Source organism: Gopherus evgoodei, chromosome 6 (assembly GCF_007399415.2).
Source record: "Gopherus evgoodei ecotype Sinaloan lineage chromosome 6, rGopEvg1_v1.p, whole genome shotgun sequence".
NCBI classification, from domain to species: domain Eukaryota; kingdom Metazoa; phylum Chordata; order Testudines; family Testudinidae; genus Gopherus; species Gopherus evgoodei.
The window spans coordinates 75,878,386-75,903,414 of record NC_044327.1 but is presented as its reverse complement, the minus strand read 5'-3'; the positions used below and the strand labels follow the sequence as shown (position 1 = coordinate 75,903,414).

Sequence of the window (25,029 nt, the reverse complement as noted above, 5' to 3'; positions counted from 1 at the left end):
CCTACTGACTTTGAAAAGTGCCCCAGTGAATACTTCAATGTGCAAAAAGCCCAGAGTGAATACCTGTGGCTTATTATAGCATTATAATATTAATTAAGAGTCTGCATGTGTTTCCATTCTAAAGTCTATTTCTCAGTGGTGTACCTTTAACTTCATAGTTAAAGTTCTGACTCCATTTCTAAATTTGTGAAAGCTAAGCTAGTCCTCTGCGAGCAAGACAGAGAGGGAGTGTTGGGGGAAGGAGGAGGAGAAGGTGGAAAGAATGAGTATTTGTGATTTTTTTTTTAACTTTTGGTTATTCAGACAAGATGTTTCTGGATTATGATGTGAAAAATCATACCTACAGAATTTCACTTTTGTAAAATTGTTCTGAATCTTTATTTTAACGCTATCAAACACAGCTTGGTCCAGAAACTCCATGTTGGGTTTTTGCTGTTGGCTTTATCGGGAAGGCTGAATGTTAATTTTAAAATTTTATTATAAAATATGGAATTGGGAACCTGGAAAATCCTATTTTTAATCCCTGTTGTGATATTGACTTATTCTATGATCTTTGGAAGTCCTCTAAGGGCTATGGTTTGCAAAGGATTTTGAAGCTGCAAAGTGATACATATCAGGTAAGAATTATTATAAAATTGATTTCCAAAGGGAATGTTGAATTCTGGCACAACCTTAGCACAAGACAACACAATACCACCAACTGAAATGAGTCACGCTTTCACAAGGCTGTGCAAGATTTTGCAGGGACCCAAGGAAGCTGTGAAAATCCCAGCCACCATCTTGAAATGAAAACTCCACAGCCCTGCAATCCCTTTTTGAAGTTCTTACAGATTTGGTTTAAGTAACAAATGTCTATTTTATGATAGGCAACATTACAAATTCTTTTTGAAATTGAGGGAGAAAAAAGCTTTAAATGCTTCACAAACACCCATAGGAACTTGCTCCTCAGAAAGAGACTCCAAAATAGCAGCCATAGCTGATCCCCTCATCTGCAGGGCAAGATCACAACACTTTTAAAGTCACAACACTGAAATTGGTACAGCTTATCAACATCTGTTCCTAAATTCAATCTAATTATGAACCAATTCTCTTCTGTGCAGAAGAAAGAGTCGTGTTGGTGAATAGAAAAGAAAGTATATTGCTATATAACCAGAAATATGTTTTTACTGTAATTTACAATAGCTAGTGTTAAAAAGTATATTTATTATGGCACTAAAATAAAAGATCTGTATGTATCTATTCTCAGCTGCTTGTTAAGATTTCTTCTGGTCATACAGAATTTGTTCTGTTAAGATTTAATGGTGACGGCAGTGCACCATGAGAAAGACTTGCAAGTGAAGTAGACTCTAGCAATGACCCACAAAGCAGGATACCACTCCACTTTCCTGTCTTCTACTGATATTAAAAGGGAGTTCCATGTCAAAAGGAGAACTGAACAAATGTGTATCGATTAATCCTAATAGCAATACAACTAGTACAAAATGCTGCAGCACGGCTCCTCTGCAACACAAGCTACTGTGGGCATATCAAACCTGTCCTCCATTCTCTACACTGGCTTTCCATAGAATTGCAAATCAAGTTCAAGGTCTTGGTCCTTATTTTCAAAGCACTCCATTTCCTGTGCCGACGGTACCTAACAGACTGTCTAAAGCACAAAGACAGTAGTCAACAACTTTGCTTTTGTGGCACAATGGAACTATCAACAGTAGGAGTAAAGCTTATCTGTGCAGGAGACAGGACCTCAGAACAGAGGTGGTCTGAGATTGTGTAATGAACAACCCCAGGAACTAAGAATCATCATAAACCTGCTTTTGCTCCAAGTGCAAGACACGTTTATTTGACCTTGACATCTCTAATGTAAACCTATAGCAGCAGGCATACTTATTTAATGAATGAATGAATGAATAAAAACAACAAAAACTTGTATCAACACAAGACATTCCACTGCACACACCTCCCTTTGAGGAGAGGATGAGAGAACAACCAACACATGACAGATGTGATCATGATACTTAATGCACTACTGGAGAGGGCTCAGTTACTATGACAACAAGTAGGGTATAAGAACTTATATTTGATAGGACAGAGCATTATGGAGAAATATGCATTATCCTAATAAAGTTTTATCATTCTGGACTCTGAAACAATGAAGTACTAAAAAGAACATTTAAATTATTTAGATAGCAGGATAAGCCAAAAACAGTCAAGGAGTTCAAAGTCAGACTGACCATTTGTGCTACAATCACATCTTGGGGCACAGCTGAAGCGCCCCCCACCTCTGGTAGAAGCTGCAACCAAGGAATAATTCACCTTCCAGTGTAGTGGTACTGCTGCTGTCCTCTGCCAGGAAATAACTTTAAATTTTAGCTATCGTATGAAAGGAGCCCTGCTAGCAGATGCTCCCTGGAAGATACATTAATTCAGTGCAGCTCCAAGATTCCACAGCCAGCTATTCCCAACTTCGTAAGTTGCAACACATGGCTCCAAGACCCTCAAAAAAGTGTGAGAGCACACACGACTATTGCTACAGCTGGTCTTCCCACCAGCAGAACCTAATCAGGGAATCTGGCCACCTATTGGTAGCTCATATACTGTAAAATGAAAACAAACAAAAAGGCACATAAATTGTGTCCCCTTAACAAATGTTGAATTTTAACTTTGTATTTTCCAGTTTTGACAAACCTGAGTAAGTTTCATGGGATAACTAGATGCAGAACTGTGGCCAGAATTTGATATCTGGTGATTTTTACAAATTGCAATTTAACTGGCTGATTACATTTTATCTAAATAGGTGTTATTGGTGTTTAGGGATGCTCACTTTAAAAAAAAAAACAAATTTTAAAAGTATAATTTTTTATTAATAAATGAAGGAGCCGATCCCATTGTTAATGTATATTTCATATTGGTGAGGTGTACTAAAAATTCTCACGAAAGCTTTGCCACCTCACTGTTTTGATCCATTTTTATTTCAAAGAACCAAAAAGCATTAAAAACAATTTATAGACTAATTGTGCCACATTCAGCAAATTGAACAAATTGAAGTCAATAGGGCTATTTGTGAGGGTAAGACGACTAGGGTCCGGTCCACAGTTTACCAAACTGTGTTTTTGTTATATCACAAATTAGTTTTATTTAGAGAAGTGCAAATTTTAGTATACACTATGTAAACTTTTCCTTCTTTGCACCTATGGAATTTTAAAATTAAATTGTTTTTGAAATGTAAATTTAAAAAAATGTTCCATGACTGAGACACCTGGCTACAGTAGGTCCAAATTCAGCCAGAAGTAAATGCGTACAGCCATTCTGAGGACTTGATTTTAACATGGCAACTTTGCCACTAACTTTAACTGTAGTTACACAAACACACAACAATGATTACTAAAGTAATTAATAATTATATGAAGTGTTACAGGATGATCATACCACAAAAGCAGCCAGACTCCTTTGGGGTGAATCCCAGTCAAAGCAACTGTTAACATAATAGGCAGCATTTATAAGCACCATGACACAACGCTTCATGCGGATAAAGTTCCTTAACAGCAGCTGTGGGAAAGATGAAAATATATTCAGAAAAAACAAGACTTCAAACTATCAAGAGAGCTTACAACATCTTCAAGCTCATTCTCATTAAAGCAAGTTAGTAAAGTTGAAAGAATATGTCAAGTTATTTAGTTAACAGATCTAGAATAATATTAGTATTTACTGAAGAATGGGAAGGGGAAGCAAATCCAGATAGTTATACAAGCCAGTTTATCACCTGTTGAACTTAATTCTAATGTTTATAATTTTGAATGACATACAAATGTTTGTGTTTCTCCCAGGCATTTCAGATATTGTGTTTTAAAAAATATAATAAACAAGAACATGAAACATAATTTGCAAAAATTAAAGCATTATTTGGTCAATGAAATTTGGGAGTTCTATTAAATATGTTGACAAAAATTTTCAAAATTGGGTACCTAAAATTAGGTTCTGCAGTCTATATTTAGACACCCATGTAAATGGCATGACTTTTCAAAAGTGCTGAGCATTCAGTAGCTCCCAATGAGTTCAATGTTTTGAAAATCTTGGCCTTTGTTTTAAAATTTGTGTTGTGGACCATTGTGCACAAACTGCGCAAAAATTATAGCTCTAATCAAACAGATCACCTATATTCAGTGCATCCAATTTTTTCTCCTTTGCTTTATAATATCTTGCTATAGTTGCTTTTGCAGTCATCATGTATTTTATAGCATAGATCACTGTAATCGTAACCATAAGAGGTCTTATTCTTATCTGCACAAAACTGAGTCACAAGGAGATACAGTTTCAAATTCAGGGAGAAAACTCTTTAAATTACCTAAAATGATAATAAGACCTAATTTATAAGAGCGCTGAATGTAGTAATGCATCATTTAATTTAAGTTTAAGATTAACACATTAAATTAATCTGTGAAAGTAAAATCCCACTGTTCATCAGGAAATTTAGACATTTTAAAATGCTACTGTATCTACCATTAATTCAAGATTTCCTTTTATAATTTTTGAATAGTCCTTTTCTTTTATATGATGTATTATATTATAAGCTAATATCCTAAAACTAAAAGAGGGTATTTAAAGTTTATTGCCAACTGCAAGCAAGTACAATAACCATCATTTTCTGTTATGAAAGTGGGGAGAACAGCAAATCTTGAATAAAAGGCCTTCTTGTTTGTTTGCTGTAATAATGGGGAAAAAATGCAGCTCTAGAAACTGCTTTCCTTACAATAGTGAAGAAAGACTGTATTTTGCCCTTTACAATTTCTTCAGTGAAATACAATGGACAATGCATATATAATTCATGTGGCAGATATTGCAAATCATATTAATGTTTATGAAGGCTCATTAGTACTTGAATAGACTAGGATCTGACAAAACAAAACTGTTTAAAATGTTCCCGTTTCCCACTACAGAAAACCTTCTACTCACAGCCCAACCAAATACCCAATACCCCATAACTAAAATACAGTACTGTGGAAAGTAAAATATATATATCAAATATAACTTAGTACAAAAACATAAGATGTGCCTTTAAAATAATTATTACCAGAAAATATTGTAACCCTAGGAGGTAAAAATATTTGAAAAGGAAAAGGGGACACAGTTTTCCCAATCAGATGGCCCTGAAAAGTTATAGATTATTTGATTTTGGTAGTCTCATTTGAGAGTCTAATAGAGCACAACATTTCAAACCTAACTAAGAGAATGTTAACACATTCCTTACCCCCAAACAAAATGGATTTCTTTCAGATCAAGGTTAACAGCATAAATTTGTGCCAGACTTAGCTTACATCCACCTGTGCTATAACCTGATACGTGTGGACACACTGATGATTTCAATTGTGTTCTCACGCACACATTTCACAGAAATTGAATTGCAATTTACAATGAACTGATATAATAGTTATATATTTGTTTTTCTCTCTTCTTGAATCTCATAATTTAGTTTTGTAAACAGATAATGGAAATGTTATTCTTTTCCCCCCACTGAAGTTTGACATGAGGTGTCTAGAAGCTTACACCTGATATTAAGTCTTTGCAAAAGGATTAGTCTTTTCTTACGCTTTACCTGTTTAGACAGTCTGTTTTCCTCTTCAATGTACTTCTGTTCTTTGGGCATTAATGTTCGTATGCTGGCTTTCACCTATACATCAAAATACGTGTCAATGTTACGGGCTTACTTAATACTCACTAATAATACAGACTTCAATTTGCAATAATTATTAAGTTTCAAAGTCATAGCTCCCAAGCCCATAAAATATAAATGTATACACAGGCACAAGTTTCTGTTTCTTACATTAGCAGCAATAGCAGCAGCAGCAGCACAGTAACAAAAAGAGTGGGTGTGCCAGCCAGTGGCAGAAGAGTATTCTGTAGCATACATCAAGGTTTAGAGAAAATGAGGAATGACAGAAATTCTCTACAAATCAGGAACAAAAGCTTTCATGAAACTGAACTCTTTAGCAGTACAAAAAAGCCAAAGTTAAGACTTACAGCATTAAAAATCACATCTATTTCAAGATAGATGACCCCCTTTGTTGGCCCTGTCAGCTGCTTGTTTTTCAGAACGTAGGCTTTCTGTTCACCATTTTGAATCTGCGGGAAAAGGACATGACAGCCGTCTGTCTCGCGGTCTCCACTGAATACACTTCCTCAGTAACCTTTGACCCCCAGCTGCTGAAACTGACAGAGAACCCAAAACAACTGTGGCAATTCTGACAAGTACCTGTTCATTACCAGGACCAAGTCTGTCAGGAAAAATTAACTATCATGGGATTCAACATGGCCGTGAATTGAGTATGTTAAAAATTTTAGTGTTCTTATTACAGACCTTGGTTGAGAAATGACAGACAGAGTTGAGATTTTTTATGTTTTCCTTGAGCAAAAGAAATACAGAGCAATATGTCAGGTGAATGAAACTTACAGACAGCAACGGTATAGCAACTTTGCCCAGAAAGTCAGCACTCCGATCTCTATCTTCATCATAAACTGTCACTTCAAGAACTGAGTGAATATCTTTAATATTGCTATTCAGGAAAAAAAAATACACACAGAGGGGACAGGAGAGGGAGAGAAATGTCACCGATATTAATGGTTATCAAGGACAAAAACATAATAAAGTTATCAAAAAGCAAGTAATATGTATATTTTTAAAAAGTATCCAGAACACAAAACTTAGGTAAATGAAAAGCCCCTGAATGCAGGAAAACCCCAGTTTTGGTCACTTCATAGGCAGCATGGTAGTTCTGCTATTTGCATGACCTTACGCCATTAGACGTGAGTCTTTAAATCTTCTACCTGGTGTGTGTACTGCAAGAGTTACAATAAAAGGCAGTGCTGAGTAGCACTAAGGGATTTACAGATACAGACAACAGATCTGATCGCCATAAAAGACTATCCTTAAAATACTACTGTCCTTGAGATAATTTCAAATGGCAACCTCTTTGATATCTGTAGCTCTCTAAATGAAAATAAATAATAATGAACTAGCTGAGCAGATCTTTGGGCTCAGAATGAGACCTCTACTTCCAAAATTCCAGTTTAATCAAAACTATGCAATAGCCACACTAAAAAGAAATTTGGAAAGATGTATACAAAGCATATAACATTATTCAGCATTTTATAGTATTTCAGCTACTAGATATTAAATAGTCCATTACCATGCATAGCAGATGGCACTGTATGTTGTAAAATCTTATGCGAGTTATTCAAATTTTTGGTTTGGAAAAAGAAACAAAAGTTGTTTGTTCTTTAATTCATGTTTTCTCGGTAAGCAATTTGATCAAAGGAAAATAATTCAACTTGAGTAAAACACACACACACACAGGAAATTTCTTTTTAAAGGCAAAATCAATCATCAAATTTGAGACTATCCCAAACAATTGATACAATTATACATATTACAGAAGATCCTGTGAAGATCCTCCTTGACAACTGTATGAGTTTTTCGATTTGATTTCTGAACAGTCTTTTGTCCTTTACAAAAACGTCTGATTCCTCTTTCAGAGGACACGGTCAGGCAGTGGAGGTTGATTAGTTACTGATTCTCTTAGCATTAATTACAAAAATTAATGAAGAATTTAGCACATTTTTACAGATCTATAAATGAGAACTTGTGAGGAAGCTACCGAGAAGTACAATCGTGAGATTTTTCTTTAGTTCTGTGTTCATTACCGAAGTCCCATCACAGAGGAAGGGGAGCAGCAATCTATAGATCCTGTAGCATAGGCTGTAAAGAGACGACTGACAAATTTTAAGAACAATGGGGAAATTAAATTAGAGGTTGTTTTGGGATCAAGAGCAATACTTAATATTCTCATTTATGGCTAAAGTTTCTAGTGGGCTTTACAGTGGATTGTTTGGGGATTTCAGTTTTCTGACCCATTTTCTCCTCACTGGTGCCCTGCTGCACTCAGGGAGAAACAAAGTATTCAAAAAAACAAAACAAAACAAGGCAACACTTCATTCTTGAAAGAAAAATTCTGCTCTGAATTTGTCAAAACTTTTTATTGTTTTCAAAACCATAGAGAAATAAACACAATGTGCACCATTTCCTCCACAAATGAATGTTTCAGATACTGCAATTTATCCAACAGAGGCACTTCACGAGTATGATATAGAATACTATTGTGACACGGTCATTTAACAAAATGAGAGAAAAAATAAGTGTGTTTTACATTTCTTCAAACAGTTAACTAATGTTTTATAATTACATTTTATAAAGTTCATGAGCATCAACCTATTGCCTCATTTCCAAACTCTAGGCTCTAGTCCTGTGACATCAACTATCACTAAAACTAGTGGGAATTTAGAACACATAGCACTTAACCCTTAGCATCTCATAGGAATGGGACTTCTTTTCTCACCATCAAAGTGATTTAGTCTTCATTTATTTGAAAACATATTTTGTTATCCTCAACTGAATTACTTTTCAATTAATCATTTGGTTTAAAAAATAACCGTCTTCTAACTTTATCTTCCTAGTTTAGCAGTAGGTAGCTCTGATTTTAAAAAACTTACAATGTGAAGACTTTGTTCCATTCAGGGTTGAGATTCTTGTAGACTGTATGTGTCAGCAGTCTGTCATTGTTCAACTCAACTACACAAAATGGGTCACTTTTACCTAGAGAGAGAGAGAGAGAGAGAGAGAATAAATACATGGAACAAAATACATGAATATTCTGCACCTAAAACTCACAGAACCGCCTCTCAACTTGGATTAAAAAAAAAAGCAGTGAATGTAAAGATAAATTCATATGTACTGCTCTTCTGATCACAAACTGCATGATCCTTCAAGGTGCTGAGCACAACCCGGAGGCTTTGAAGTGTCTCAGCACCCTGCATGATCAACCGTATAGTTAGCTGAACTGATCAGATAATTATATCATCCTGACACACAGGAAATTAAGAAAGAGGCATAACGTGAAGCAAATTATTCAGCTGGTACTTCAAGTTAGATATTTTCCCTCAAATAATAATACTAAAAACTCAAACTAATTCATGGGAGGAAGAGAGTGTGTGTCCGGCTCTACGTCTATTTTTATTTCCATAATGATTACTTGTAGAAGACAACCACTTCTCTTTGTTGCATCATTTTCCCCCTCCCATCTGATTAATTAATAAAATGAGGTAGCATTTACTCAACAAGAACATTACACGTAAATTCCAGCATAGCCAAATTCTATGCTTATTTATATGCACGAGCATCCTATTTAAGTCAATATTTTTAACATAGGGTGCACATGTGTACAGAAGTTGCATATAGGGCTGTGAAACATTATTAAGGGTACCAATACATTAGTGCCAAGCCTCAAAATAACTCATACTCCTATACGTTGAGGGAACTATGTCTCCCTCATGCAAATTAACATCAATAGCTAAACTGCGTATTACAGAGTGGCTCATCCTTGTCTCTGGTCTGTCCATAGAGAGCAAAGTGTTTGAAAGTTATTGAGTGTTGGCATTAGCTCTTTACAAGCAAATCTAGCATACTAAGCAACTATATTTCACAATGTCTTCAATATTCCTGTAATACGATGTCATATATTATAAGAACACACAAATTCAGTGGCTCAATGGCACTACATTAATGGTATTAGTAAGGCATGTAATTTGTTCATACCTTTTACAAATGACAATGAAATCAATATTTAGACAAAGCTCTCCAGAGGTCTTCCAAACTGCAATATTGATTCAGATTACAACAGAGGTTAATGTGGATATTATTAACTTTAATGATAAAGAATAAATTGTATTAAATACAATTTGAATTACAGTCACAGTGGACATTTACATTCTATAGAAAGCTGAATATCACTGAATCTTTTAAACTTGAAAAAAGAGATGGATACAATCTTGCATCTCAGGACGTTTACTTGCCACATACCAACTCTAAAAGGAAATTAGAGACTGATTTCTCTCATTTCTTAGGGTTTCTATGTTTCAATATTTCAAAAGAAAAGAGATGGTCACAATTACAAAGCAGAATAAATGTACTAGCTGACCAGAGTAAACTGTTATGGTATCATCTCCCTTGTTCACTTATATCTGCATTTGATTGTAGAACATGATTTGTGTGAATTCATTGTATACAGAAACAGGAATATGGTTAAAAGTTTCCTTTCACTGCAGTGTTTAAATGCCCTTTTCTGTACATAAAGACAAAGTATCTGATACAATAAATTAATTACAAAAATGAAATTATGACAACACTTATTTACTGAATACTTTGATGTATCACTTTTTTCCATAACTCTCTTCTTACTAAGTTATATTTAATACCAGTCCAGTCAAGAAGGCCAAATAATAAGTGACAAGAATCATGGTGGACATTTGATCACATGCTCCTGCTCCTCTAGACCGAATCTAATTTCTCCACCATTATTGGAAAGAAAACAACCCCCTAGCATGCATAAGTTCAACTTTTTTCAGTTTACCCATCATTATTGGAAAGAAAACAACCCCCTAGCATGCATAAGTTCAACTTTTTTCAGTTTACCTGGAACAAATGAAGGAATAATGTTGACCTAGCTTTAGAACATAAGGGAATATCATGACACTTTACATGAGGTATTCCATATACTCTTTACTACCCCAAAAGAAGTTTTGTCACCATTGCCATATCTATCAAGGAAAACCTCTTACTCTAAAAAGAGGGAAGGGATCTCACATGGGAAGACAAAGATTAATCAGTCTTTGTCCATGAGCATATTTTTCCATATACTTAAGCCCTCATATCTGAGTTAAGCAGCTGTATGACAAAGCACCTTGTCACAAGGTGAACTGGCCCTTTAAGGGGCTTTTGGGCTACATCTGTGCCAGTGTTAGCTTGCCCCAGGTAGAAGAAATAAGTGACAAAAGATCAAGTGGCTAAGAGTTGGCCTGTGGTGAGAAGAGGAGGAGCCTGTGGTTCAGTGAGGGAGGGGTAGGAATGGGATGGGGGCTGAAAGGGAGAGGGACTCCAAGGACAGGACACCTGGGAACTGATTCTTTATAAAGAGACAGAGAGCAGCCAGGAGGGCTGGGGATACAGGAAGAGACACCAGGAAGATGACAAGGCAGTTTTGGACTATAGAGGGCAAATAGCCTCATTGTTCCAACCCTGGTAACCCACAGAGGACAGGGACTCCCCATGTACTGCCACTTGGTGAGGAGGAGAAGCGACCCCTGGAAACAAGGTGTGGATGGAGAGACTAACTAAAGACTCAAAGAGGTAGAAGCTGAGCTCAGAAGAAGAGCAGCACTGGAAGATTTGTGTTTGTTTTGAGCTACAGGGCTAGATCACTGCCACCTGATGACACTGGGGATCAGGAATTCTAGGAACTAGTGAATGACTGAAACTGAAGAAAAACTGGGGCAGAGGCAGGATCTGACACTAGGTTCAGAGGGGTCTTGCTACTCTCCTCCTTATTAGCATTTCTCCATGAAGCATCCAAAATTGAAACTCATACATCATCTTCCATTTGTGGTTTCTAGAGGTATAAGCACAGCAAACCTTACTCCGAGTTGGAAATCAACGTCTCATCTTGAATAAACGGACATCATCCACAAAGATAAATCCAGAGAAATCTTACCCTTCATCTCACTGGCTCTGGACACCTGACAAAATACCTATATGCTGTAGTCCCTTTCCCAAAGGGCTATCATTTCCCATGTGTCTGTTTAAGTATTTAGCACAAAGGGGACTGGACCAGGTTAAGACCTCTGGGCTGCCTCAAAATATTAATAAATAACAGTGACTAGATCAGGAGGAAGGGGCACTTAGAAGTCTAGGCTCGTAAACTCCACTCAGCACCATCACAATAAAATTAATTAAAAAGCCCCAAAACTTGACTTGCTTCTATGATTACTTTTGTGACATTCCAACTTCCGTTTGAACCCAAGATGCATCCCCTTTTTACTTCCACTTTTGCAACAGCTTCCTGCCTCCCTTTCCAAATGAATCTCCTTGGATAATTTACAATTTACCCTTATTGTATTGTCTCCCCTAATCAGACCATAAAAAGGGAAAACTCCTAACCCAGGGGACACTGTTCCAAATCAGATTTTTCCAGAAGTATTTTTAATAATTCCTGCTAACACACTTTTCCTTCCCTGATTCTGTAGTATGAAGAGCCTAACTGATACATTAACTCATCTTGTTTCCTTTCTGGACATCATCTATTTTTTCTATCTTGTCTTCAAAACACAGGCACATTAATTGGTGGCCCCTTCATGGCATCTAAATGCCTTACACAAAGCAACATCAAATTAACGTTAGCTGCAGTGATAGAACTCTCAGCTGCCTCAGCCCCTTGTTCTCCTGAGCAAGTCACGTGGGAATGGCCCTAACCTATCCCTTTCACTACAGCTCCAAACCTACTGTAGGGTGCAGAAGCCAGAGGAAAACTTTTATTCTTAGCACCTCTCCTTCCAAGTGAAAATTCTGTATTTCAGGGCAAATTTCCTTTTATTTCAAGTAATTCTTCAAGCAATGCAGTTGCATTTTTTGTACTCGCTTTCCAACCCTGCAAGTCACTAAGGCACTGCACAGATAATTAAGATATAATAAGAATAAACTATAAGAATTACACTGTTGGGTTAGTGTGTGGGTGCTGAAGGATGTTGATGGTCTGTGACATACAGAAAGACCAATTAGACAATCGAGTGTTCCCTTCTGGCCTTAAACTCTATGATGCTAAAAAGCCAAACATGGGCAATCATTTTTCAAGACATGCTCACCCATATTAATGTCTTCTCATCTACTCATTTTAAATATTAGCAGGAAATAGCCACCATACCATTCAGTAATCTTTGCCTCCCTGCATGGTATCTGAATGAACAATAACAATGAAACCACTGGTGACACTTTTTCAAAGTCTCTAATCTCATCCTCTTTTTTACCCTCTCATTATATTAAGGCCTAATTCAAAACCAACTGAAGTCAATTGCAGTCTTTTTCTCACTGACTTCAGTGGGCTTTGGAAAATGTCCATAATGCTCCCACTGAATCTTATATGACAAGAGAAAGTTACTCACCTTGCAGTAACTGAGTTTCTTCGAGATGTGTCCCCCTGTGGGTGCTCCACTCTAGGTGATGGTGCGTCCCGGCGCCGTTGATCGGAGATTTTCGGTAGCAGTGCCTGGTTAGGATGCACGCACTCAGTTGGTATCTCCCGTCTCGTTGGAATCTTCCTGAGTGCGTGCGCCCCACACCCTCCTCAGTTCCTTCTCTACCGTGGAGAATCCTACTAGTACTCCAAAGCAGAGGGGAGGAGGGCGGGGAGTGGAGCACCCACAGGGATACACATCTCGAAGAACCTCTGTTACTGCAAGGTGAGTAACTTTCTCTTCTTCTTCAAGTGCTGTCCCTGTGGGTGCTCCACTCTAGGTGAATGTGTAGCAGTACCCACTATGGTTGGTGGGACTTTGGAGATGCAGCAGTGTGTACTGTAGATAGTACTGTATGGTCTACCATGGTGTCTTGCATGAGAGCATAGCGTTTTGCAAACTTGTGTTCAGATGACCCCATAGCCGCTTTGCAGATGTCAGGAATGGGAACATTGTGTAGGAAGGCAACAGATGTCGACATGGCTCGAGTGGAATGAGTTTTAATGCCTTTGGGGGGGTTGAAGATTTTGCACATGGTAACAGGATCTGATGTAGTCAGAGATCCACTTGGAAAGACGTTGTTTAGAGATAGCCGTACCTTTCGATCTTTTGGTAATGGAAACAAAGAGTCGTGGGGACTTACAAAATGGTTTAGTCCTGTCTAAATAAAAGGCGATTGCTCGCCTGATGTCGAGAGTATGCAGGGTTGCCTCTTGCAGAGTCTTGTGAGGTTTGGGTTAGAAAGTAGGTAAGTATATAGGTTGGTTGAGGTGGAAGGTCGATACCACCTTAGGAAGAAATTTAGGATGTAGTCCCAAAGTGACTTTGTCTTTGGAGAAGATTGTGAAGGGAGGGTGGGCCATCAGGGCGCCCATTTCACCAACTCTCCCTGCTGATGTTATGGCAATTAAGAAAGCCACCGTCATGGACATATGGAGACGAGAGGAGGTAGCCAAGGCCTCAAATGGAGGTTTCATGTGGAGCATGAAGAAGGAGGTTAAGATTCCATGCAGCCGCTGTTGGGTAAATTTCAGGGTAGAGATTTTGGAGGCCCGTGAGAAAGCGTTTTATGGTGGGGTGGGTAAAGAATGAATAATCACTAATAGGTCATGGAAGGTGGTAAGTGCCGCCAGGTGCACTTTGATGGAGCTGAGCGAAAGTTCGTCCTGTTTTAGTTTCAAGAGGTAGTCTAGAATGTTAGGGAGGGTCATGTTATTGGGTGCGAAGTGATTACGTGAGCACCAGAGGGCAAAAAGCGTCCACTTCTGCAGGTAGGTTTTACGAGTGGAGTCTTCCCTACTGTGCAGGACGACATATTGGACTTGCTCGGAACAGGCTAGTTCATGGGTTTGGAACCATGAAGGAACCAGGCTGTGAGGTGGAGCTTTTGGAGCTGGGGGTGAAGAACCCATCTGTTGTCCTGGAAAACGTGGTCTGACCTGTTGGGGAGAGCCCATGGGTGACAGGAGGACATGCAGAGTAGGTAGGGATACCACATCTGTCTTGGCCAAGCCGGGGCAATAAAGATGACCCAGGCCTTGTCGTCCGCAATCTTCCAAAGAATCCTGTGCAATAGAGAGATTGGTGGAAAGTGTACAGAAGGGAGTTGTTCCATGGGATGAGGAATGCATCTCCTAGGGATGCAGTCCCTAGTCCCACTCTGGAGCAAAACAGAACATTTTCGATTCTGGGTCGTGGCAAAAAGATCTATTGACGAGGTGCCCCAGAGGGAGAAGAGCTGCGGGGTGCAGTTCCCATTCACGCTGTGTCAAGAAGTGCCTACTGAGTGCGTCGACAGTAGTGTTGTGGTAGCCTGGTAGGTTGGAAGCGATGATTTTTATTCGATGTCGTATGCACCAATTCCATAGTTGAATGGCTTCCATGCAAAGGGAATGTGATCGCGCTCCCCTTTGTCTGCCGGCACCGCGGTCGTTTGCAGTGCCGAGGAGGAGCGCGCTGCCGGCACCGCGGTCATTTGCAGTGCCGAGGAGGAGCGCGCTGCTGGCACCGCGGTCGTTTGCAGTGCCGAGGAGGAGCGTGCTGCCGGCACCGCGGTCGTTTGCAGTGCCGAGGAGGAGCGTGCTGTCGGCACCGTGGCCATTTGCAGTGCTGAGGAGAGGCGCGCTGCCGGCACCGTGGCCGTTTGCAGTGCCGAGGAAAGGCACACTGCCGGCACCGGGGCCGTTTTTGGTGCCAAGCAGGAGCATGCTGCCGGCACCATGGCCATGTGTGGCGCCGAGAGGCGTGCTGCCGGCACCACAGAAATTTGCGGTGCCCAGGAGGCACATGCTGCCAGCACTGTGGCCGTTTGCAGTGCCGAGGAGGAGCGCGCTGCGGGCACCGTGGCCGTTTGCAGTGCCGAGGAGGAGCGTGCTGCCGGCACCGTGGCCGTTTGCAGTGCCGAGGAGGAGCGCGCTGCGGGCACCGTGGCCGTTTGCAGTGCCGAGGAGAGGCGCGCTGACGGCACCGTGGCCGTTTGCAGTGCCGAGGAGAGGCACACTGCCGGCACCGGGGCCGTTTTTGGTGCCAAGCAGGAGCATGCTGCCGGCACCGTGGCCATGTGCGGCGCCAAGAGGCACGCTGCCGGCACCACAGAAATTTGCGGTGCCCAGGAGGCACATGCTGCCAGCACTGTGGCTGTTTGTGGTGCTGAGGAGGAGCGCGCTGCTGGCACCACGGCCATTTTTGGTGCCGAGGAGCAGCGCGCTGCCGGCACCGCAGCCGTTTGGAGGTCGGGTCGTTGCCTCTGCGCTTTGTCAGAGCTGTTGCTGAGGCATTAGAAAAAGCTGAGGCACCTGCCTTTGGTGCTGTCAGCACAGAGGGTAAGGATCTTGCGGGAGACTCCCTACCATTGTTAAAGTCTCTCCTGTGAGACTGTTCTGCTTCACCCTCCCTGGAGCGGAGGCAAGAAGCAATGCTGACCACCGGTTCCGATCTGGCTGGGGAGTGTGTGGGAGTAGGTTTAACCTTTCCCATCTCTGAAAGCGGCTGTAAGGATTTTTCCATCATCAGCATTTTGAGCCGCAGATCCCTGTTGTGACAAGCTCTTGACTTGAGGCTCGCGCAATGGAGGCACTTCACAGGGACGTGGGTGTCCCCGAGGCACTTCACACAGTATGAGTGCCCATCTTTCTGTGGCATGGATTCCTGACAGGAAATACACCTTTTGAATCCTGAAGCTCCTGGCATTATGAATTAGAGATGGCCGAGGAGAGTCTCTCAACGGGAGACAAGCCTGAGGGATTTTTTTTTAACTAAGTAACTAACTATGTAACTACACTAAAGGAAGGGAAACAACTGAGATGTAACTAATAATTGTTTCTATGTTCTTTGTTACTGTTTCCTATAGAGACCAGGGAAGAAAAAGCAGCACTGCCCCGAGTTCCATCTTCGGCCGAGGACAGTTGAGAAGGAACTGAGGAAGGTGTGGGGCGCAGGCACTCAGAAATATTCCAACGAAACGGGAGATACCAACTGAGTGTGTGCGTCCCAACCAGGCACTGCTACCGAAAATCTCCAATCAATGGCGCCGGACGCACCGTCACCTAGAGTGGAGCACCCACAGGGACAGCACTCGAAGAAGAACCTGGGATCTACTAACCTACCTATTTTGACTACCTCAAATCCTCCTTTAAAAATGCACTTCTTCCACAAAACTGTCCAATAATAATCCCCCAAAAGAAGAAAAAGGTATGTAACAGAAAATATTTTAAAGAATCACACAATTTTGGATTTCATCTCAGTTTTCTCATCTGGTGCACTGTACTTTTGACCTTTTCTGTTTAATTTCATGGCCAATGATGAAAAAGGCATTTGAGAGGCTGGAATGGATTTAACTACTGTATTTCAATGTTCTTGATTCCTCTTTTCTTTAGTCCCAACCACTTTAGCAATGCAAAGTAATATATGGGAGTTTTCCCTGATTAAAGGCCATCGAATTTGGCCCTTGATTTAAATTTCTCACTGGCTATATTTTACATAGGTTAAATGCAAAAACATTTTCATTATAAAGTGGTATTAATTATAAGCAATGTAAAAATATTAATGTATAGAACTCTCTCCTGCATAATATTATCAGGTTAAGTAGGTTAGAAATTTTAAAAAGTGAGACTTCAAATGAGTATGACTAGCATTTGCAGATACATTCATTTGGATTAAAATGACAGTCACCAATATTCATACTACAGGAAATAAGATGACTTCCAACTAGGATCAGGTAGAATGTTTCCTTTACAGAATTACTTGCATCATGTTTTTGTATTTCTTTTTTTCATATTTCTCTTAAAAATCCATTGTTAATAACTGTTGGAGAGAGCAGACCATAACAGACTTAAAGGACGGGTGGTTTCTCCAAAAGGGTAATTTGTATGTTCTTAATCAGAGCTGCCACTGATCTATTCTTTCCCTAGAACTGCTAACCTTCACAGAGCTAAATTCATTTCAGCAGACACAAGAAGTGTACAATGCACCTCTATATGCCCCAAAAAGCCCACTGTGCCCAGTGAAGATGCATTTTCAGTACTCCCACCAGCTCCACTAAACTACACAGATGGGTACAGTAAGGATGCACTGAGTCAACATGTGGTCCTGGCCATGCCTCTTTCCAAGACCGTGGTTACATTGTTCCTTTGGCAATTTTTTTTTTTTTTTTTTTACTAAGAAGGACCACGTACCAGCATAAACCAGGAATGAATGTAGCCTAGCACCTAAATTTGTGTGGGCTCCAATAGACCATAAAGCTATCTACAACTATGACAGTTTATATTACTCAAGCAAATTGTAGTATACAGTTTGCTAGATTGTAATTAGGCTAGAACTTGAATATCAGTTCTGTTCCCAAGATAAACATAATCTGAATTATTTTTTGCACTGTTCATATTATACTCCCAGTCGTTCCCTTCCTGCCTCCTCCTGGCCCTGAGCAGACCTTTCCTTTGAGACCTGCAACAATGACGACTTTATTTTGAAGACTTAGAAATGTCAAAAGTCATTTCAATTCCACTTATCAAAAATAAGTTCATAGGCCTTCTCCTCAGAAGGATATTTACATAAATGTAATTCATTTGTAGAATTGAACATTTGTCATTTATTGTTTGAAAATATCACAAATCATCATGCAATTGCCCATGGCTGGCCATTGTGATCTATGAAACCCATTGCCAGAAGTCTGTTCATTTTTTGAAAAACTGCAAGGCAGTTCATGATTGTGGCGGTCAGTGCCATTGGGGCGGCCTCTAACGTCACAAAGGTTGCTGCAAGCTCCCTATCAGCCACCTACCTGCAACTGAGCAGCTAGTATGACCTCTGACCACAAGGAACGACAGCTCAACAGCGTGTTTATGGTCTGTGCTATACCAGATGTCAGACTAGATAACCACAATGGTCCCTTCTGGGCTTAAAATGTGTAAAGCTACACCTATGAGAAGCTGCCTTAGCTAATGGATTAAGCACAGGACCAAGACCAAGAGACTCCTATGTTCTAATGGCAGCTTTGACAATGACTCAGTCTGTGACCTTAGCTGAGTCACTTAACCTTTCTTAGTTTTCCATCTATAAAACAGAAATGATGATAATATCTACCTCACATTGATATTGATATTGATTAATTAAATGTTTCAGTGTCCTGAATATTCAGGATATCTGACAAAGACATTCAGTTCAACAACCACATTTAAACAAATGTTGCAGAATATTTGCATAAAGCAAATTTCAGGTTAGTAATCAAAAATATTTGCACCAAAAACCTGATTCTGAGAGCTCTGCTCATCCAATTAAGGAACAGAAAATAGTTTTGTTACTCGGTTTTTCCTTTCATAAGTTTTTCCTTTCACAAGTTAAGACAGTTAATTAAAAGTGTGAACTAAAGCCTTTGAGTACATAAAATATTAGGATCAGTTTAAGTTTTTATTTACCTTACAATATTGTATATTTTGTGTGATTGGTAGTTACTTTCATTTAAAAACTGATTTAAAAACTTATATAGACACTGGATATGCTGCTACTAGATGCTCCAAATATAATTTGCACTCATGATCTCAAAGGTTTACTAAATTTGCTCCAGCCATTTTTTTGTGTAGATCCTTCCATATCTGTACTCAGAATTACCATTTGTGCACATAAATTTGACGTTTGATTGCAAAATTTTGCAAACATTTCAGGAATAAATTCAAATGATGTTTTTTTTTAAAACATGTCCTTAAAAATTTACAGTTAAAAAAAGACCATCTGCACTCCACATTCTTGAAATTTTATCATCTTGATTCTGATCCTACTTTCAATCAAAATTTTAAACATTGAATTTACTGGGAACAGGATTAAGTGTCTTACATAAAACTCTGAAAAAATATAAAAAATGGTTCACTCAAACTGCATTTTCTTTATGTTTTCTGAAGAAACTCAGTGCTATCTATGACAGTAAATCCAACTATTGTAAAGGCTTTAATAAAATATACCTTTTATACCAAGCTCTATCTATAAATCTCAGAACCTAAAACACACTAACAATCAACTGATAATGAGGTCAGAAATACAAGTAAATTTACTTCTAATGAAGTCTGGAGACACAGTAATCAAAGTGTTAAAAATTCATTTCATGCATATCTTATTTGCCTCTTAGCTGATATTTATCACATAATACTGTGAGAAAGTAGAGGTCTAAGATGCTCCAGATAAATGGCTCAATTAATTGTACAGAGGTAGCCCTCATTGAGCTGAACCAGAGCTGTGAGCTCTTTATTAAAAGCACTATTCTGTAGCCCATAACCTTGTTCCTTGACTCCTCTCTAGTTTCCAATTTAAACAAGTCCCCATGCGGCCTGCTCTAAAGGGCTTTGTCTCCCTGTCATTGTTAAGAGAGCCGAGGCATCCTGGAAGTGTGAAATCAGACCTCATGAGCTGAACGGTTCCCCAGGGAACGCTGGACTGAGCAGAAGGTCAAAGTCATGGGCTGGACCATCTGAAAGCGTCTGATCACCAGTCTGTGTCACAGCGAGTGGGGTGGGGGGAGCTAGGAGACTGGAATTGAACACATCTTAATTAAAGCCCACAGACAGCAAAACAAACTGTTTTCTAGGCAGGCTGTCAAATGGAGCTTAGATTTAGCACTACTAATGAATCTGAGTTGCTAACTCTTATTTCATAAGATAATAAGAGTCTCAGAGAAGTTGATAAAAATGGGGGCATATCTTTTTCCTCTGTTTTCTTCCTTAAATAATCTGCCATCAATAATAAGGCAGCTTTCTTCAAAAGAAAAGCACTAACATGTCTACCTTAATAAAGGAGCAGCAAACACCACCTGATTAAACCAGTAGGTTTTTCAGAGGGCTAAGCCTTCTATATATGTAACCTTGTTGCAGAAAGGAGAATACCATTTAGGTGACTATTGCTTTAACTGATATTGTATTTCATTTTAAAAAGTGCCTATTGCTTTCTGAAATATATTTGGGTTAGGTGCACATAAATTATATTAATTTGAGAGATCAACTTACATGATGATTCCATTATGCATTATCTTTCACTATATTGCCAGTATATACCTTCATTTAAAAGGATTTAATTGTATATACCACAAATGGCTTGCCTCTTCGAGGAGACTTTGATCCTTTCTGGGGAATCACAAGCTAGCTGAAGGTAAAATGGGGGAAAGGGATGAGATAACTTTTTCTTTTTTTGCTGAGGACTTGGGGGAGAAAAATCAATCGCAACCCTGCAATAACCTGCCCCCAAGCACTGAATAGGTAATGTTCAGTAGGGGATTTAAATGAAAATGTCTAAGACAGAAAAGAAAAACCAAACAAGAGTATTTTGTTCTATTCCATTTGGTCAAATTAGAATTCCAAAAATCTATTTTGTAATAATTTCCAGGTGAAAGCCCTTTGCTCCACCACATTTCCCAACTTAATAAAAGGTGACATTGGTGAAGGCCCTAATATTTTTAGCCTCAGGCAGGAATTCCATGACCACATTTGAGATACACTGCTCTGTATTTTTGTCCAGTGCAAGGAAAGTATATTCTTACAGTAGGTCAGTTCCTTTAGAGACCAATCCTACAACATGCTCAGCACTCTCCATTCCCATTGAAATCAAGCTGGAGTGCTGAGCACTCAACACTTCAGAGGATTATGCCCTTTTCGTGTGTTCCTGTAAATGGGTTTACCGAATAGTACTTTTCAATACATCTCAAGCTTAGTTATAGCACACTTAACAGTGACCAATTTTCAAAACTGTAGCACCCAGTTTCTCAGGCTGTGAAAGCCTGCCCACAACTTGACTGAAATTTCAATCCACTCTCGTGTCTTGTTCAATGCATGTGTATGTGTGGGAGTTGTAAACGGAGGTCTTAACCACCCAGTTAATCTCTTTTTTTAATCTGTATTAACCTTAATGATTTGAAGTGCACTGTCCAACACTAGGCTATTGAGCTTAAAGAAAAAACTACCCTCTACTATCAACAGTTTATTAGAGGCTTAACTGAAGTGACCTACTGTAGTAGTATTCAGCTGAACAAGGCTATGGGCTTTTTCTGGAACGGAAAAGAATTGAGGGTTTCATTAAAAAGTAATTTGTGCTTTTTACTCCCTCATTCAATGGGACTCTCAATTGCTCTTTATTCACACAGAGTTAATACAGTATTACAGTGCTTCTCAATGAATGTATAGTAACAAAAGAAAAATTTTACATTTTGAAAGGAAAAAATTCTCTTACTGTAGTAAGATTGATGACTACTTAAAAGATTACAGAAATCTTTCCCACTCTGTGCATATGCTTAATGATGGAATATTATGATTTTTTAACTATTTAGCCTAAACTAATTTATTTTGACTTATTACTTTATATTAAAAATGGCCTGTAAGTGAAATGGGATATTTTTAGTCTACAGAAAGGGAGCAGATCAAACAGGTACTGTATAGGAGTGTCTGTGTTGCTGCTTAGACTCAGGAGAAAAATCCATAAGATTCAATCAGAAAAAAAGGATGTATTATTATTATTTGTATTATTATAGATAAAAATGCAGATTAGCATACTGATCCATATTCATATGAGCAATTCTTAATCACACATGTAGCATTGTTGATGTCAGCTGGTCTACTCACATCAGTAAGGATTACTCACTTAAGTAAGAATTGGAGGATAAGGTCCTAAATGCTATTTACAAGACACTTTACTGGAGGTGTATGTGGGATGAACATACAATGAATAATTAAAGTCCAAACAATTAGAAAATAAATCATCAGTTATTTCTAAACATACATTATTCAAATTCAAAATTTAATCTGAAGGTAGATCAGTCACATAATTCTAAAGAACATTACACAAAACAGGTGTAAATTACAGCATTTCTTAACAAACCTTTTGGTTGCCTTTCAAACTGATGGCATTTTTTTCCCCTCAAAAGGTGCAATAATTTGTATGAAGTTTGAAATACATAGCTCTTTAGAAACACCTATATTATATACATAATTGTTCTGGCTATTCCCGGTGGACAAAATATTTAGGACACATAGAAATGGGGAGGATATCAAATATTCCTTCCACTTGCTAACCGACAGTCATTCTGAATGTACAAAGTCTGAAAATAGTTTTGGTAATTATGCACATCTCCAACTGAACAAAATGTATTTCCAAAAACTTCTGCAACTGGCACAAATGACATATTGATCAGGAAAAATTCAAGACTGAACAAAGTCAGAGACTGAATTAACCCATTCCCCCTGAATAACTTAATCTCCCTCTCTGTTCAGACCATATTGGATTATAAGGTCAAAGCAGAGTGAGGAACCTTTAGAAGTGCTTCTCCAAACTCTGCCAAAGAAAGAATCTGCTATTTTGTGTTCCACCAACTGGATGACCTGTTTCAGCAATAAATTTTTTGTCCTGTTAATTTACACAGAACTATTAAGAAAGTAATTTTCTACTATATATCTATATTTATACCTGTGACAGAACTTGTACTTCAAGTTCCCAAGTGGCAGCTAAGCCAACTAGGTTAATTTAGTCAGCATATTCATGAATTCTTACAGCCGCAATGGCTACTCTCTGAAAGAGGACAATTTCATCTTGTTCCATTTAGCATGTGCAGTGTGTAGGTGGGTGTACTTTTAAGAGATAACATATTTCTGAAGAAAAATGGTTACTATGACTGCAATGATTATTCTTAAATAATTTCCAAAAAGCAGAAGGCAAAATTATCCAATCAGCTAATTTTTAGTACAAGGACAAAACAAGAAGATTTAAAAACAGAATGATTTCAAAAACGTATTTTCTTCTGACTGTTTTGGAAGCTGTTATTCAAGGTCCAGTCTTTTATCTATAATGGGTCATTTACATTTGTTGTGCTGATTGCGGGAAACTATTTCTTTGGAAGATTTTTTATTTTTTTTATTTTAAACTACAAACAGTGTGGCAAGCTCTTTAGCCAGTATCAAAATATTATTTTGTTGACAGCTTTAGAGAAATATTTGACCCTATCATATTTTGAACTGTTAATTCATTGCAGTTTTGATTCTGAGAATTTTGTATATTCGTATCCATTAAAGAATAAAGTCCTGCATTTGTAGCTCATGAAATGTCTTTGCAGGACCTCTGATGGAGAAAAGGTGTATTTCTCCTTTCCCATAGATACTCTAGATAGGATTCTATTCACTGGTATTACAAGGGCTCATAGCCTAGTATATAAAAGTTTTGGTTGTTTGTCTGGGGATATTTTGGGAATAGAAGATAGGATTATTTGCAAACTGGGCAATGAAATTCTGACACACTTACCTTCCTTAAACTTCATATCATGTGGAAACTGATCGATTTTTAAAAAATGACCAAATCCAAGACTCTTTAATTATACTATCTACTATAACAGAAACTGAATCAGTCCTTGCCTGTGACATCAGCTGCCATCAATGCTTCTGCTCTGATGACCTTCACCTGTAGAAATCCTACATCCTTCATGTTGTGAAACATCCTCATTGTGCTCTAAACAATAATAATAAAAAGTTATTATGGGCTGTGTGGAGAGGAAAGCGGTTAACGATTTTCCCTCCCCAATCCAAAATTCATTAAATACAATGTTATGTTTCAAATGATTGCCTTCTTAATTTTTAATTTCAATAGGAACTTACTGTTATCAGTCTGTTTCAATTCATTCCATTCCTCAATTATCATAAGATAAAAATGGAAGAGTATGTCAGGATAAATATATTAATATGGCATTAATGCTACTGTATTACTGTCCTAATATTAGATATCTGAGCTATTAATTACAAAGTTTTAAATTTTGATATTCTATTTAGAATAACAAAATGCAAAAAGTAAAAATGATTCAATATACAATAGTTCCTCTTGCACATGAGAATCATACTTATGCTTTCCTTGTTATAGCTTGCACAAGACAGTTTCATGTGTGATTAAGGACCAATTTTTTTTCCCTTGAGGAATATATGCAACTACCACTGTGCTTAACAGGAGTGACACATGCAAAGAGAGAATAAGAGACTGAAAGATGGCTCTCAGTATATTACAAGAAACTCTCATAATAAATCTCTTTTCCCCACCACCAAGGTTTATGTATAATTTAGACACATTTTATAAAAAGAAGAAGGAAAAATTGGAATAGAGTATTAGCCTTTATTCATGATAAGCAATCTTTTTGGAATTCTCTGTTAGACAACTATTTAGAAATAGTATTTTGCTGTGTTTTTAAATAACAAAGTAATAGCATGGTATTACAGTAACTGAGTGTAATAGGCAAGAAACATTTTTTATATAGCCTGAATGCAGTGGCCAGTTCCACAGATGCAGTTTTAACCCCACAGTTAATTGAGAGGAACACTGCTAGCATTTATGTTATACATCTAAATCAGGATCTCCAAAACTGGGAAACTAAAATTAGGCTTCCAAGTCCAGATTTAGACACCTAGGGATGTGGTCTTA

The 25,029-nt window shown here is 38.4% G+C and overlaps 1 protein-coding gene across 9 annotated transcripts in view; it reads right to left on the bottom strand.

The window, feature by feature from the left end:
• The window catches only part of MCTP1 (multiple C2 and transmembrane domain containing 1), a 548,019-nt gene that overhangs the window by 213,238 nt on the left and 309,752 nt on the right, over positions 1-25,029 (bottom strand). For all 9 annotated transcript variants that reach the window (XR_004001078.1, XR_004001076.1, XR_004001077.1 and 6 more), the window contains 6 exons: positions 23,979-24,072; positions 8,539-8,641; positions 6,443-6,545; positions 6,013-6,114; positions 5,588-5,662; positions 3,424-3,543 (listed from right to left, as the gene is read on the bottom strand). Coding sequence is in view for 6 of the 9 variants with exons in the window: in XM_030567942.1 (XP_030423802.1) it covers positions 3,424-3,543; positions 5,588-5,662; positions 6,013-6,114; positions 6,443-6,545; positions 8,539-8,641; positions 23,979-24,072 (597 nt within the window). In the remaining 3 variants the exon portion in view is untranslated. The remainder of the gene's footprint in view (positions 1-3,423; positions 3,544-5,587; positions 5,663-6,012; positions 6,115-6,442; positions 6,546-8,538; positions 8,642-23,978; positions 24,073-25,029) is intronic.